Here is an 18,116-nt window from a genome sequence, read left to right as displayed (position 1 = left end):
AATATAAGTAAACCATTTTTTCAACATAATTAGTTTAATAAATACTGCCAAGACTAGATTACCTGAAATTTTAAATTCTTCATTATTCTCTTACCTATTAGCATGTCACCACTATAGCAAGTGAGTATTACTCTTTTTACATACCTTTCCTTGTTCGGCATGTCTTTCAGTAAATGAATTTATCTCAAAACACCACTGAGATATAATATCAAATGCTGGAACTGGCCAATCCAGACAGGAGGCACTGATGAATGGATGTTCTGTTTGGTAAAATGTTGGCAGAAGTCCCAGGCAGCTGGAAAGAACTGAAAACTCTTCTTCTTCCTTTTAGATATGAAATAGAAAATTCTCAAAACATTTCATCATGAACATTTCCCATTATCGATATTTAAAGTGTCATTCTCATCAATTACTTCTGGATAGTAAGAAAACTTTCTTAACTGAGTCAACTAAATAAAGTGAGGGGAGTAAGAGGAGCAAAGAAGAGAGAAAAGGTTCCGAGCTGTTATATCCTATATTCCCAGAATGTTTCTCTTTGAAATTTAACTTCCAAGTGCCATAGCATCTGCTTCATTTATACATTTATTTTAAAAATAGTGTTTTCACATATCTGATGAATATAGCCTATAGCACCTAGCTACTCTATGAAAGCAAATGTTAATTTGGGGCAAAGGGAAAGTGACTTTTGGTTAAAAAGACATCGACTGTCAGTGTGGATAAAGAAGAACAATAGCGAAAACATGGAATTCACGACAGACAGTGCTAAATCATTTGCCTAGACCCTGAATGGGTGTGAAACAAAGTCAGTTTTAAGAAGAGGGTGGAGTTTGTAAAAACTTGAGAGCTCTAACTGCCAGGTAATCTGAAGCTCTACTCAGTAATAACAGAACCAGTGGAATCAATGATCCAAGGACTCACATCTTGAAAGCTGATTTTTAAAGGAGTTTGTTAGTCTTGTAAACACCAAAATATACCCCCCACCCCTCTTTATTTAACTGAAAATCCATTTAGGAGGCAAGTTAGTCTACTTTCCCCTGTCCACTGGATCAATTAATTCCTAACATCCTTCAAATTCCAGCTCCTCAGGGAAGCCTTTCCTGACCCCATTTAATGACACCTTAGACTACCTAGTTCCACCGAGATAAAATTAGTACGTCTATACTGTGTAAACACTTCAGTTCTTACATTTATACTTTCTACTTTAAAAATAAATTAGCGTGTCCTCTAAGACTGTGGGAGTAGTCCCTGGGAGTAGGGGCTCTGTCCTCCCGGTGCTTGGCACATAGCAGACATTCAACAAACATCTGTTTGCAAAACAACTAATTGTGTGGATTAAGTACAAAATTCTGAAATACGCTATAAAGAAGAAATAAAGGGGAACTCCCTGACGGTCCAGAGGTTAGGTCTCTGGCGCTTTCACTGCTGAGACCCAGGTTCAATCCCTGGTTGGGGTACTAAGATCCCACAAGCTGTGCAGCACAGCCAAAATAAAAAAAGAAATAAAGATGAAAAAGCAAAATAATATGCAGGCTGAAAAAGATGCTGATTTTTTAAATCACTAGAAATGAGGCCACAAATCCCCCATTTGTATAGATACATTAATAAGGCATGTTAAAAACTAACTTTACTGAGGTATAATTTACATACCATAAAATTCACCCACTTTAAGTGAAGTCTGATGAATTTTGGAAAATGTATACTCATGCAACCACTGCTACAATAAAGTTTTAGAACAATTCCATCCCCTGAAAAAGTTCCTTGGTGCTCTTCTGCAATCAATTCCAGCCCCTGCTCCTGGCCCCAAACAACCACTTATCTGCTTTCTGCCAACTATAATCTGCCATTACAGTTTGGGGATTTTTTAAAATTCCATATAAATGGAATCATACAGTATGTAGTCTTTTGTACCTGGCCTCTTTCACTTAGCGCAGTATTTTTAGATTCATTTGTGTTATTGCGTGTATCAGCAGTCCATTCCTTTTTAATGCTGAGTAGTATTCCACTGAATGAATACACCACATTTTGTTCATGCATTTGCTTGTTGATGGAATTCTGGGTTGTTGCCAGTTTTTAACTACTACAAATTAGTCTGCTATGAACATTCATATAAAAGTCTTTATGTGGACATAAGTTTTCATTTATTTTGGTAGACACCTATTTATTTGGGGGTTGTACTGTAAGTATGCTTAATTTTAAGAAGCTGTCAAATTTCTTCCAAATTTGACTATACCATTTTGCATTCCCACCAGCAAATGACTGAAGGGTGTCAGGTACTCCAGATCCTCACCAACACTTTTAACATTAATTTGTACTCTAAACAATAATGATGTTGAACACCTTTTCATGTATTGTTGGTCATTCATATACATTCTGATGAGAAGTGTGCCCTATTCAAATTTTTTGCTCACTTTGTGTCTTTTGCTTTTTTATTATTGAGTTCCTGATATATTCTAGATACAAAAATTTCTCAGTATATTTTTTGAGATATAATTTGTATACCATAAAATTCATCCTTTTAAAATGAATAATTTAGTGAGTTTTAGTATATTCACAAAATTGTGCAACCATCACCCACTATCTAATTCCAGAATATTTCCATCACCCTATTTTCTTAATTTCATTTTCAGACTGCTCATTGCTAATGCACAGAAACACAACTGACTTTTTTTGTACATTTATCATGTATCCTACAACCTTGCTAAACTCGTTTATTAGCTCTAATAGCTTTTTAGAGATTCCTTACAATTTTCCACAAACAAGATCATCTAATTTGCAAACAGATTGTTTTCCCTCTTCCTTTCCAATCTGAATGCCTTTTATTTCTTTTTCTTGCCTAACTGCTCTTTCTAGAACCTCCAATATAGTGCTTAAAAGACAGGAAGAGGGCAGACATCCTTGCCTTATTTCTTATCTTTGTGGGCAAGCTTTCTATCTTTCACTTTTAAATATGGTATTAGCTATGGGTTTCTCATAGGTGCCCTTTATCAGACTTTCCCTTCTATTCCTTTTTTTGGTGTTTTTTTTTTTTTTTTTTTTTTTACCATGAAAGGGTGTTAGATTTTGTCAAATGGCTACTGAGATGATCATATGCTTTTAAAAAATGTATTCTATTAATATGGTGAATTAAGTTTATTGATCTTTTATTGTTGTTGAGCCAATGTGCATTCCTAGGATAAACCCATTTGGTCATAGTGTATTATCCTTTTTACTGGTAATATTTTATTAAGGCTTTTGCTTCTATGTTCATGAGAGATATGGGTTTGTAGTTTTCTTTTCTCATGATGCCTGGACTGGGTATTAGTAAAACTGGCCTCATAAAATGAGTATGCAGTGTCCCTTCTTCCTCTGTTTGCTAAGAGTTTATATAATATTGACAAAATTTCTTCCTTAAATTTTTCATAGAATTCATCATGACGTTATCTTTGTTGTTATAAAGTTGAACTCATTTTTTGGCAGGATAATAATTGTAGAAGTTTAATAACTAAATCAATTTCCTTACTCAATATAGATCTATTCAAAATTTTCTATTTCTTCTTGAGTCAGTTTTAGTAATTTGTATCTTTCAAAGAATTTGTTCATTTTATCGATGTTATCAAATTTGTTTGCAAATGTTATTCATAATATTCTCTTATGGTTCTGTAGGAACATTTCCTCCTTCATTCCTGATATTGGTAATTTGTATCTTCTCTCTCTCTCTCTTTTTTTTTTTTCCGTATCAATCTAGTGAGGAGTCTGGTTCCGGGTTAAAAACCTATGTGTGCTTCCCTGGTGGTGCAGTGGTTGAGAGTCCGCCTGCCGATGCAGGGGACACGGGTTCATGCCCCGGTCCGGGAAGATCCCACATGCCGCGGAGCGGCTGGGCCCGTGAGCCATGGCCGCTGAGCCTGCGCGTCCGGAGCCTGTGCTGTGCAACGGGAGAGGCCACAACAGTGAGAGACCCGCGTACCACACACAAAAAAAACCAACAAAAAACCTATATGTGTTTTTTCAGGTCTAACCACAGATAATCACAAAGGTTTTACTTCGCAGGTCTCATGGTGAAAACTGTCCTCCCTCCACCAGACTTGGCACACAGTCAGTGCACTGCAGTCTCTGAAGGGATCTGCAATCATGGTCTCAGGCCCCCTGGCCAGTCATGCTCTTTCACACATTTACATTCCCAGGCCTGGCGCCTTTATTCCTAGGCCCCTCTATCTGAGGCCTTGGGCAGGGGTCACTTTGACACTTCTGCCAAGGCCAGCTTATGAAGGGAAAAAGCTGAAACCTTTAAGAAACTTTTCCCCACTCTGACTCAGTACCCAGGACTTTTCCACTCCTATCCCTACCCCTTCACCCTCCTCTCCACCTCAGAGTTCATAACACTGCAAGAACCTTCTGTTTGTGGCTCCCTTAACAGATTCCCACATCTGTGCTGATCCACCTGATCCTTAAACGGTACACCATTTCATTCTATGAAGGTGATGGAACGGGGAATCAGCATTTTCTCTGATTTTAGCCTCTTGATTATACTATCACAGTAAATGATTAAAGGTTTAACTCTTTCATTTGTGGCTTCCTGCTTTAATCAGCCACTCCAGTACCTAGCAGCTCAGTTCTCTCTCTCCCAGCTCAGCTGAGCTCCTGACATTCAGGTGTATCCATTTTATTGATCTTTGCAAAGAACCAGATTTTGAACTAATTGATTTTCTCTGTTTCTCCATTACTATCCATTGACTTCTGCTCTGATTTTTGTAATTTCCTTTCTTTTACTTGTTTTGGGTTTAATTTACTCTTATTCTAGTTTCATAAAGTAACAATTTAGATAAATGATTTTAGACCTGGGCTTCCCTGGTGGCGCAGTGGTTGAGAGTCCGCCTGCCGATGCAGGGGACACGGGTTCGTGCCGGGTCCGGGAAGATCCCGCGTGCCGTGGAGCGGCTGGGCCCGTGAGCCATGGCCGCTGAGCCTGCGCGTCCGGAGCCTGTGCTCCGCAACGGGAGAGGCCACAACAGTGAGAGGCCCGCGTACCGCAGGAAAAAAAAAAAAAAAAGATTTTAGACCTTTCCTCTGTTTAAATATAAGCATTTGAAGCTGTATGTACCTCTCCAAGAACTATTTTAGGGGCATTTCACAATTTTGCTATGCTGTGTTTTCAGTGTCACTCAGTTTACGTGTTTTCTGATTTCTACGTGATTTCTGCTTTGATACATAAGTTATTTAGAAGTGTGCTGCTTAACTCTCACACATTTGGGGATTTATATATTTCTTTCTTTTACTGACTTCTAATTTAATTCTGTGTGGTAAGAAAATATGTTTTGTGATTTCAGTTCTTTTAAATTTATTGCTACTTGCTTTATGGTTTGGCATATGGTACACTCTGGTGAATGGGCCATGTGCACTTGTAAAAAATATGCATTCTGATATTGTTTGGTGGAGTATTCTATAGATGTCAATTATATCAAGCTGACTGATAGTATGGTTCAGGTCTCATTTATCCCTGTTGATTTTCTATCTACTTGTTATTGATTACTAAGAAAAAACACTGAAGTTTCCAGGTATAATTGTGGATTGTCTATTTCTTCTTTCAATTCTGTCAATTTCTGCTTTATGTAATTTGGGGTTTTGTTGTTTTGTGCATATAAATTTACAGCTGTTATATCTTCCTGCTCTATTGAGAGAGGGCATTTATGTTCTAAGGTAAGGCACAAAAACAACTTGAGACAACGGGAACTACTAATGGTAGGAAAATAGCAATACTTTTTCATCTTCTTTATGACAGGATATCCAACAATGGATAAAAATGAACAAAGATCTACATAAATGTATCTTTCCTCCTGGGATTCACAGACTACTTCAGGATTACTTGGCCTCTCACGAAGCAGATGTTGAATCCAAAAGTGGGTCACTAAAATGAAAGAAACCTGAGGAAAAATTTATAAAAGAAGAAAAAAATGAAAGAAAAGTTTCTCATTCCTCCCTATCATTTGACTTGGACAAAACAGATGAGAGTGGCAGATTATTCTACACAAAGAAAAAATCATGAGATACTTTTTAAAGATCAGATACTAAATGATTTTCCCAGTCATTTTCATTTCCTAATTATTTTCAAAAGCAGCATGTAACAAGTAGGTCATAGTAAAGAAAACTAAATGGCTCTGCATAAGGAAAATGCTCAACCTTAGGAAAAATATAAATTGAAACAACCTTAAAAAAAAAAATCTACATTGAGCTATTTTACCTAGACCAAAGATCTAGAGGCAAAGATTAAATAGTATGATAACACACTAAGTAGACACAAGTACAGGGAAACTTTCACACATCACTGGTGTTAACATAATTGGTACAACTTCAATGAAAGGCACTCTGGCAATAACCATCAAAACTACAAAAGTATGCAAATGCTGAAACAGCAAATCACTTCTAAGGATTTTTGTGTGTGTGTGCATAAACTTTTTTTTTTTTTGGAGTATAATTGCTTTACAAAGTTGTGGTAGTTTCTGCTGTACAACGACGTGAATCAGCGCTATATGTATACATACATCCCCTCCCTCTTGGACTTCCCTCCCATCGCCACCCCATCCCAACCATCTAGGTCATCACAGAGCACTGAGCCGAGCTCCCTGTGCTATACAGCAGCTTCCCAATGTGGTACATATATACAATGGAATATTACTCAGCTACTTCTAAGAATTTATCCTATAAATACAATCAAAAACATGCAAAATAACTTGTGCATACTATCATTCATTGGGGTATCATTTGTAAATAGCAAAGGACTAGAAATAACCCAAATGTTTATTAATAGGGGACTAATTAAGTACATCCTGGTACATCATACATGAAATATTCTGAAACTGTAAGACAAAATGAGGAAGGTCTTCATGTATTGAATATGAAATGATCTCCAAGATACACTCTTAAGGGAAAAAAAATGCAAGCTGAAGAACAATGTATAAAAAGAGGACTAAAAGAAAAAAAAATACACCCTCCCCACACACACATATTTCTTGTATATGCATAAAATGTCTCTGGAATAATACAGAGGAAACTGATAGCAACTGGGCAGCAATCAAGTGGCTAGTGAAAGGGGTAAACAGAGATTATTTTCCATAGAATATCTTCTTGTACCTTTTGAATTTTAAAATATGTGAAGACATTACCTGTTCAAAAAATAAATACTTTTTTTCTATAAATTATTGCAGTGGTATATTTACACTATTTAAAATCTAGAAGTATAAAAAGATACTGTTTTTAAAAAAGTCTCTCCACCATTCTTTTTTCCCTTCTATCCTAATCTCAAACTCACTAACCCAACTCCTCAGTAAGAACTGACCATAATTCTTAACATATTTTTCCAGAGTATCATACATACACACACACAAGCAAATATGAGTACCATTATTTTTCCTCTATTTTCATTTAATATAAGCACACCTTGCCTTGGGATACTTAATATATTTTTGAGATTTTTCCACATTAGCACATAGAAAACTTTCTATTCTTTTTCTTCTGCAGAGTATGCCATTGTATGAATAAACCACAATTTATTTAACCAGTTTCTCACTGATGGACACTTGAGATGTTTTCAATTTTGTCTGCTATTCTTGTATGTCTATTCGACTATCAACAAATCAATCACTATATTATTATACTTTAAGAAATGTCTATAGAGTATTCATATTGAGATCGAAGAGAGTATAATATGCAATAAGACAGTGGCTTTTACAGACTTAAAACTAGAAGAAAATAACATGTTCGCCTCAAAAACTGATTTGTGTACTAAGCAGCAGCATAGCTCAGATGTTAATAGTACAGATTTGGCATTTGGACTAAATGTGCTTGAATTCTGGCAGCTTTACTTACTAGCTGTGAATCTTGAGCAAGCCATTCATCTTTCTGTGCCTGTTTTCTTGTCTGTAAAGTGAAGATTATAACACCTACCTCATAGTTTTGTGAACCTTAAATGAATTTAAATGCAAAGCACTTAAAACAATGCTTAGCATGTAGTCAGTGTACAATAAATGCTAGCTATCATTATTACTCGAAGAGGAACTACTTTTGACAGATAGAAGAAAGACAAAAGAATTAAAGGAGATATATTAGAGCAGTGGTTTTTCAACTTTGGAGGGTGGGTGGATAATCCACCTATAACAAACTGATAACTATTTTCTTCCAAGAAAAATACACATACACAAACAGTTTACAAACAATGCTATGGAATTCAAAAACTACCTCCAGTCCCTCTGTTAATAATTCCAGAATTAGAGTATAAATAAGAGAAGATGCAATTAAGTTGGAGCAAAGATAAAGAGAACCACATGAGTTACTAAAATCAGCCCCAATATGGTACTAGAAATAGTGTTAGACTAAGATATTTAACTAAATAAGGAGAGTCTAATAGATTTGTGTGGAGAGCAGGCTTCTGTGTCAGAACATGTACCAGGTACCATTCTTGATGATGTCCCATGGATAATAAAATGTTTGTTTAAAAAGTGTATTATTGGGCTTCCCTGGTGGCGCAGTGGTTGAGAATCTGCCTGCTAATGCAGGGGACACGGGTTTGAGCCCTGGTCTGGGAGGATCCCACATGCCGCGGAGCAACTAGGCCCGTGAGCCACAACTACTGAGCCTGTGCATCTGGAGCCTGTGCTCCGCAACAAGAGAGGCCGCGATAGTGAGAAGCCCACGCACCGCGATGAGGAGTGGCCCCCACTTGCCACAACTAGAGAAAGCCCTCACACAGAAACGAAGACCCAACACAGCAAAAATAAATAAATAAATAAATAAACTCCTACCCCTAACATCAAAAAAAAAAAAAAAAGTGTATTATTAAACTCAAGAGCGTCCTGGCTATTAGAAGTAATCACTGAATTCATTAGCAAGGTGGCTAAATATAGAAGATTAACGTTCAAAAATTCCAACTGGATTTCTCCATTTTAGCAACATATTGGAAAATGTAATTTTAAATGATTCCATTTACAATAAAACAAACATACACAGGAAACTTTAAAAGCATTCTCTTTGGGGTAGGGCACAAAAAAGGATACTGCCTATTACTTTCACTGCTCAAAATAGTACTGGACATGCATTAAGACAACAATAGAGAAATAAAGATTTGAAAGGAAGGGATGATACTGTCATTATTTTCAGATGATATGATACACAGAATACCTAAAAGAATCAACAGGCAAACTACTAGAATTAATAGAGAGTTCAGCAAGTGCCCAGTCACAAGAACATACAAAAATCGATAGTATTATTTTATACCAGCAAGGAGTAATCAGAGAATGTTACAGAAAACAAGATATCATTTAAATAGAAACTAAAACCATAAAGCCTCTAGATTAGCTTTATAAAAAATATCAGACTTTAAGATGACAATTTTAAAATTCTATGAAAATATTAAAAGAAGACCTGAATAAATGGACATAAAAACTATGTTCAGTGCCTTAAAACGATAATTCAAAGCGGTTCTCATCTAACAGCTTGTAGGAGTTTGGAAAGATAGTTACGAATTGATATAACATTTATATATAAGAATAAAGGTGCATATATAGCTAACCAGCAAAAAATTTTAGAAAAAAGCATTTGGCAAAAAGATATTAGAAGGAAAAAAAAAAGTGAAACTCACCCTGCCAGATATAATGTCTATAATAAAACCATTGTTAAGAGTGTGCTACTAGTATAGGAACAAATAGGTCAGTAGTATACAACAAAGAACCCAGAAATATAGAAACATGTTAGCATAAGAAATTAGTATGAAAAAGCCAGGTTATTTTATAAATAGATTATTTTGTAAATAGTCTTAGGAAAACTGCCTCATCAAATGGAGAAAAAATTAGATCTTTACTTCATACCTTACTACAAAATAAACTTCAGATTAAATGAAAAATATAAATGTAAAGACAAAACTATAAAAATAAGAGAAGAAAATATAAAATAACTTTATAATCTCAGACTGGAGAAGGATTTTAAAAATAAGATTCCAAAAGCACAAGTCATAAATAAAAAAGTGATAGCTCTGACGACATTAAAATTAAATATTTCTGTTCCACAAAGGGCAATACAAAGTCTGTTAAAAGATACCATCTGCAGGGCTTCCCTGGTGGCGCAGTGGTTGAGAGTCCACCTGCCAATGCAGGGGACACGGGTTCATGCCCTGGTCCGGGAAGATCCCACATGCCACGGAGTGGCTGGGCCCGTGAGCCATGGCCACTGAGCCTGCGCGCCCGGAGCCTGTGCTCCGCAACGGGAGAGGCCACAGCAGTGAGAGGCCTGCATACCGCAAAAAAAAAAAAAAAAAAAAGGTATCTGCAAAACTGACAAAGCAATAGCAAGATAGTGACAGAAACCCCAATTTTTTTAAATGCTCAAAGAATAGGAATAGGAAATATACAGAGGAAAATTTAAATGTCTAAAAAGTACATGGACTGATGATCAATTGCATTTATATTAGAGAAATGCAAAGTAAATTAACCATAAGCATATACTTTACCCCCATGTGACTGGCAAATATTACAACACTGGATAATAAAAGTGCTAGCAAGTATAGGGTAGAAAACAAGAACCCTCACACAATGCAAATGGGAGTGTGAACCTTGAGCAGCCATGTTAGAAGGCAAGGAGGCAGAATGTATCCCATACATACATAGGCAATCCCATAGCTAGCTAGGTATAGAATCCAGAGAAAGTTTAAAAGTATACAAAACATTAGGTTCATTGCAGCAGTTTATTTTTTTTTCATGGTAGCAAAGATTTGAAGGCAGCCTAGATGTTCACCAATGAGGAGTAAGTAAAATGTGGAATACACATATATTGGAATACCACTATGAAGAAATAAGAAAGAATTATCTCGAGCTACATGATTAGGTTTAAATGATATAATATTTAGCACGAAGAAAGTAAGAAAGATACAAGATTTATAGCACAATACCAGTTATACAAGTTAAACAAACACAAAATAACACTATATGCAGTTTATATTGACATACACATTACTTCTGAGAAGTAAGGGATAAGATATCATGTGGGGAACAAAGGGAGAATAATATTAGAGGCACTACACTTAGTACGCCAAAGCTGAGGCATGTGATCAACTCAATTCCGTGCATATGCACCTCCATCTTTCCTCTCAAAATTGAAAAGATAATTTCAGTTGAAGAAGTGAAAAAGGGGAACAATATAAATACTATCAGATGAATGTGGTAAATTCTACCTCTAACTGACTTACTAGCTTAGATGTGTCTTCATCCTTCAGTTTCCTCACTGTAAAGTGAAAACCTAGTTTATGAGCTAGTTAAGAAACAGCCAGCCATTATATACTGCTTTGTAAATATCTTTGAACAAATAAATGTTTAGTCCTTTCTCCCCCAAATGAAACAAAGGGCTATGAATGAATGATTCCTGAGTTAACTTCAAGAAATAAAGAAGAAAACATTAAGGGAAAACTGCTGAATGAGTAGATTTGCAATTAGAATCAAAGGGAGCAAAAGAATAAATTTTTTTTTTTAAGAATAAATTTTTTTTTTTTTTTTTTTTTTTTTTTTGCAGTGCTCAGGCCTCTCACTGCTGTGGCCTCTCCCACTGCGGAGCACAGGCTCCGGATGCGCAAGCTCAGCAGCCATGGCTCACGGACCCAGCCATTCCGCGGCATGTGGGATCTTCCCAGACCGGGGCACGAACCCATGTCCCCTGCATCGGCAGGCGGACTCTCAACCACTGCGCCACCAGGGAAGCCCAAGAATAAATTTTAATAAAAATTTTTTGGATAAAAGTATGAGATATGAATGGGTGAAACAAAATACTCCAAATGAAAGAAAGTGACATAAAGAAAAACATGTCAAATCCACAAAAGTTAAAAGTAGGCATAATATTATACCCATCTATAGCATACTATCATGATTAATAGAAACAAAAAAGCCAAAGTGAATAAAGTAGAAGAGCAAGCAAATATCTAACTGTATATTTATTTCTATATTATATATTCATGTATTTCTATAATTATATACATTTTTATGTATTACATATATACTTAAAAGCAAAAAAAGATTACACAGATGACAGAACTCTAAACAGAAAGAGCAAATTTCTATCTAAAGTTGTAATCTTACTTTTCTCACTTCAGGTGAATATATCTACTTAACTCAAATAATCCAACCAACCCCTCAAATTGAATATATGCAAAATACTTTCATCTCGGCCCACACAAAACTGCTCCATAGTCCTCCTCCATCAACTGTACCATAACGGTTCAAATCTCCCAGACTCAAAAACCAAGTACAGTATGCTTCCTTCTTCTCCCTTGACTCCTACATGTTCAACTAGCTATCAAATCCTTACTATTTCATCTCCGAAATCTTTAATTGCTTCCTATCCTCTTCTATTTCTAATATTTCCTTTCCCAACTGGCTTTCCTGTTCCTAGTCCCTCCAATCCTCACAGCTCACAAAATGTCTTATATTGGAATGAGGTTTCATGCTGAAATAAAATTTGAATCATGTCACATTTTTGTCCAAAAACCTTTCAGTGGTCGAAATTCCTTTCATGTGAAATTCAAGATCCACCACAATTTCCCCTTAACCTGTCTTTCTGACACTATGTCACACCATTCCTTTTCATGCCTCCTAATAGATAAATTTCTTCCTTGGTCTAAGTATATTCCCAGTGCTCTACTATAGGCATCGCTGTACACCCAAGCCTTGGACTAATTTTCAGTGCTCAATACAAGAGCTTCTGCTTCCAGGTACTTCTCAGTTTATGGGAGAAAAATACCCTCCAATAAAAACAAATGACAAAATAAACCAAGAATACAAGAACACAAAGGTAACAAGAACACAAAGAACCACAGCCTTTGGTTTTTAAATGTGAAGAAAGCAAAGCTGATGAAGGAAGCAGTAAATTTTGCTTGATTAACCTTCTCTAGGCTTCACATGCCAGAAGGAAACATGCTTTTAAGTTCAAATTTACAAATAAATAACTATGAAAGAAACTATCTAATGGATGAATATTTTTAATTTGTTCAATATCTTAGAATTCTAAATAGAATGTTTTGGGGACAAATGTGCAGAGTTTATCTTGAATCACTTGATAAAAACCAAGCAATCCAAACTATTTAATGCAATGGTCAATTATTTAAGAGAGAAGGAACCATCAACAGCTTAATTCTGATATACCGCAAGCAGGCTTCAAAGACCATAAATATAAGTGACTTAACTCTCACATCAAATTCCCTGGAAATGAATGGCAGATAATGTCAGGGACATAATCCTATAAACACAGTTTGGTTTACTTACCTTCTGGTTTCTTACTCTGTCACTTTCTTGCCTACTCACACTGAGCCACAGTTTTACAAAATAGATTAAACCAGTGATAATTCATTCATCCAAGTTTTAATTGGCTACAAATTGAATATTTTGCAATTCTAAAATTACATAAATGCCATCAGATATTCAAACAACCAGCTTGCTGGCCAACATAAAATGACACCCTTTAAAAAGGATATTAAAAGCCAATGACGATTAGTGATAAATATATTAATATGAATACTATCTTCTGTTCAAGTACTGGGTGTTTATTACCACAGATCTAATCCGAAACTCCTCTAATGTCAAATATTAGTAATATTACCATAAAAATGGGTAGATGTCAACAAATACAAAAGTAACAATAATAGTAAATATTCTAAATATTAATTCCTTTGAGTTAGACTAACATATACTTGTATGACAGTTCTGGACATATAATAGATATAAGTATTATATGTCAGTATATTTTTTAAAATTAGATAATTGTTTAAAAAAAAAAAGGCTCCCTACTCTCTACCACAAATTATACCTGGCAGCTAGGTAAATCTTCCCCAAAAAGGTGGTGCTGAAGAAGGCTGGTGATTCTGAGGAAATGTAAGCAGAAGTCCTGTAAGTATTTTTCCGTGGATTCAGGAGACCAAGCAATAGGGCTAATCTAAAGTTAAAAAAGAAAATCAGAACAATTCGTTCTATAATAGACATAACAAACAGTAATATTCATAATGGCAAGAAAATCTAAATTTTTAAATAACCACTATATCTGGTCATAGAGAACATACCGTTGCACACTCCTGCGTTCCTTCTTCATGGTATAACTTTCCTTTAGATAGTTCCCTTATCACAAAGCTCAATAAGACTTCATAAGACTTCTCTGCATCACATGTATTCTGGAAAAAATTAAAAATTAATTCCATTAGTCACTGAAAATTACAAAACCATTTACATTGGAAAGAATACCTTTTAATGAGTAGAGTATAATCAAGATTTCATTACTTTTCAAGCATGTAAACTTCACTTTCTCAAAATCTGTGTACAACAGTACACCTCTGGATTCACAATGAATTTGGATAGGTGATGAAAGCTATTCCAATACTTCTTTAAAAGACAGCATATAAGTTACATAATATATGTGTAAATGAACATATCTATATCATATCTTTTGTCCCAGTAATTCTCACTCCTGGAAATTCTTCCTAAGGAAATAATCTAAAGAGAAAAGAAGAACTTTATGCCCATGACATTCACTGAAGCATTATAATAGTGAAAAATTAGAAATGACCAACAGAAGTGAAGCAATTATTGGACTTGTCTGGTTAAGAATCCACCTGCCAATGCAGTGGACATGGGCTTAAGCCCTGGCCTGGGAAGATCCCACACGCTGTGGAGCAACTAAGCCCATGCACCACAACTACTGAGTCTGCACTCTAGAGCCCACAAGCCACAACTACTGAAGCCCACGAGCCTAGAGGCCGTGCTCCGCAACACGAGGAGCCACTGCGATGAGAAGCCCGCTCACTGCAACAAAGAGTAGGCCCCGCTCACCGCAACTAGAGACAGCCCACGCACAGCAACGAAGACCCAATGCAGCCAAAAATAAATACATAAATAGATTTATTTTTTTAAAAAAGGTGAAGCAGTTACCTAAATTATGCAATACCAGAATATTTTATAGGCAGTAAATATGACAAATTTGAGCTACAGAAAAAAGTGTTTATAGGGTGGTGTGCAAAAAACTAATAGAAGTATATATATACTCGTTACAGTGATAAAATCATACATGCATGAAACATAACGTGGACCCCAAATTTTTTTCTTTTATAGTTTTACTCAAATTCCTTGAATAGAATTTGTTAAAACACCTTAATGTAAAAATAAATAGGACCAGGCTTCCCTGGTGGCACAGTGGTTGAGACTCCGCCTGCCAATGCAGGGGACACGGGTTCGTGCCCTGGTCCGGGAAGATCCCACATGCCGCGGAGCGGCTGGGCCCGTGAGCCATGGCCACTGAGCCTGCGCGTCTGGAGCCTGTGCTCCGCAACGGGAGAGGCCACAACAGTGAGAGGCCTGCGTACCGCAAAAAATAAAAATAAAAAAATAAATAGGACCATATGTTTATTACAGAAAACATTAAATAACAATCTACAAATTAATTAAGCTTAATGACTATACTTTTTATAAGAAAGGAAAAAAATGGCTATTTATAAATTTAAATTTATTTCAATAAGGTTTTTGTACATAAAGAAATACACTTTTTATATTCACTCAGATATTAAAAGTTGTTGCAAATTACAGGAAAGTATAATCTTAAAGTAATAAGTTTGTTGTGATGTTTATTCATTAACTATATTTTTAATTTTTAAATTTTTTATATTATCTTTTATTATTTATTTATTCATTCATTTGTTTATTTATTTATTTATGGCTGCGCTGGGTCTTCATTGCTGCGTGCGGGCTTTCTCTAGTTGCAGCAAGTGGGGGTTACTCTTCGTTGCGGTGTGCGGGCTTCTCATCACGGTGGCTTCTCTCGTTGTGGAGCATGGGCTCTAGGTGCGCGGGCTTCCGTAGTTGTGGCTTGCGGGCTCAGTAGTTGTGGCTCGCGGGCTGTAGGGCACAGGCTCAGTAGTTGTGGCGCATGGGCTTAGTTGCTCCGCGGCATGTGGGATCTCCCCAGACCAGGGCTCAAACCCGTTTCCCCTGCACTGGCAGGAGGATTCTTAACCACTGCACCACCAGGGAAGTCCCTAACTATATTTTTTAAATAGTAAAATATAAGAACTGAGTAAACACTATGGGATATAAGTTTATCCTGAATTTTTAAGGCCCTAATAGTCAGGACCACAGAATTTGTTGTTTGATGATACTGTCTTTCTTTCTCACATGTTATTGTGCTCTCTTCAACTAGACTGTAAATTCCAAAATGTCAGGAACTATGCTTTACATCTTCCATGTCTCCCTTTGCATAACAAAACTCTGAGCAATAATACCTGGTAGTTAATTGATGGAATTTATTTTGGTAATGGAGTTTTTGACCTTGGAATTTGCCTGGATGTCTCTCTTTTAATAATCAATTCTTTGCATTATTTTTAAATTACTCCTCTGCTTTCTGCCATATCATGCAGCCATGTAGTGTTATCATGTCCTGAATAAACTATAAAAAGTCCCTGACTCAGCAACTGCTATCCTTGTATCATGTGACCCACCCCACCCCTGCCTAATTAATCAACAGGATGATCACTTGCCAAATATGATGACCTGCAGGTTACATATAATTTACAAGAATCAATATCCCACTGAATATCAAAACAGCAACATGTTATGTTTTTAGAATTGATTTAATCAGAGTAGTTCTTGAATAGGCAATTCAAAAGAAAATATTACCACAATTTTGCTGCTTATTAATCAATGTGACATATTTAAAGTTGTGAAAATATACAAGACAGCCTAAAAGCCTAATTCAATATACTCTTTTGAGTAAAAGATTTATAGAGCATAACAACAGAAAAGTATTTCAAGTATAATACTTTCCAAATTATGGGGAAAATATCCTCCAATAAGAAACAAATGATACTCAGATCACCCAAGCAAGTTATTGAGCAATAATTATTTTTTAAATTATTATTATCAGATACATTTTAAGTATTTTTTTTTACTTAAAGGAGGTACTATATCAGATCAGAAAGTCAAATATAATGTAGTAGTCACTGTTTTGTATTGAGAACTCTTCCCATTAGAAGAGTATTAGATAAGAAAATAATTTTATTTCATACATAAGAAGTCTTAGAAAACCATATTTTACATAAGCAATATTTAAATACAGCAAAGAGTAGGCTCCTTGGTAAAGCTAAGAAGATAAGCTTTAAGAAGTAAAGCTTTTCTTTTTTTTTAAATAAATAAAGCTTAAGAAGAGGATTTCTGGATGAAATTTCATGGATGAAAGACCTAGGATCATGATCAGAAGAATCCTGTGGGAGAAGTGGCAGAAGTATGTGAGTTAAATAAATAAAAGAATTAAGAGTTGACAGATGCAACAGATGCTGTTTTGGGTAGATGCTTTGTCTAAACTATAGTGCTTCTAGGGACTTCTCTGGTAGCACAGTGGTTAAGAATCCACCTGCTGATGCAGGGGACATGGGTTCGAGCCCTGGTCCGGGAAGATCCCACATGCCGCGGAGCAGCTAAGCCATGTGCCACAACTACTGAGCCTACGCTCTAGAGCCCGCAAGCCACAGTTACTGAGCCCGTGTGCCACAACTACTGAAGCCCGCGCACCTAGAGCCTGTGCTCCGCAGCAAGAGAAGCCACCACAGTGAGAAGCCCGTGCACTGCAATGAAGAGTAGTCCCCACTCACCGCAACTAGAGAAAGCCTGCGTGCAGCAATGAAGACCCAACAGAGCCAAAAATAAATAAATTTATTTAAAAAAAGAAAAAATTATAGTGCTTCTTAAACTTTTTGGGGTGACAGGCCCTTTGAGTATATGCTGGATCCTATGGTCCTACTCCCCAAAACAAAACAAAGGGAAAGGACCCCAGATTAAGAAATCCTGGTATAAAAACTCTTAACAGAAATTCCACTCACCAAAAGATCACAATTTATACTAACTATAATGATGATTTTTCCAAACAACTAAACCTCATTATCAAATTAACTCTAAAATCCCTTTGAAAATAACACAGTACCTATGTATTTTATTTTACCAGATTAGATCTGTTTGCATTGGAATTATCATACCTGAGGATAAGGAATTATAAGGATGAAATGAATGAGACTCAATGATGAAAGAAAACAAGGAAGGGAGTGAGAGGAGGGAAGAACTAAAGGAAGGAAGAACTAA

At 36.1% G+C, this 18,116-nt stretch overlaps 1 protein-coding gene across 5 annotated transcripts in view; it reads right to left on the bottom strand.

The window, feature by feature from the left end:
* The window catches only part of UBR3 (ubiquitin protein ligase E3 component n-recognin 3), a 232,759-nt gene that overhangs the window by 8,855 nt on the left and 205,788 nt on the right, over nucleotides 1–18,116 (bottom strand). For all 5 annotated transcript variants that reach the window (XM_082840764.1, XM_082840766.1, XM_082840767.1 and 2 more), the window contains 3 exons: nucleotides 14,063–14,170; nucleotides 13,813–13,938; nucleotides 145–324 (listed from right to left, as the gene is read on the bottom strand). In XM_082840764.1, the coding sequence (XP_082696890.1) occupies nucleotides 145–324; nucleotides 13,813–13,938; nucleotides 14,063–14,170 (414 nt within the window). The remainder of the gene's footprint in view (nucleotides 1–144; nucleotides 325–13,812; nucleotides 13,939–14,062; nucleotides 14,171–18,116) is intronic.

This window comes from Leucopleurus acutus, assembly GCF_964270905.1.
Source record: "Leucopleurus acutus genome assembly, chromosome: 6".
NCBI classification, from domain to species: domain Eukaryota; kingdom Metazoa; phylum Chordata; class Mammalia; order Artiodactyla; family Delphinidae; genus Leucopleurus; species Leucopleurus acutus.
Note: the sequence above shows the minus strand (reverse complement) of the source record. Positions and strands in the feature narration are given on the sequence as shown.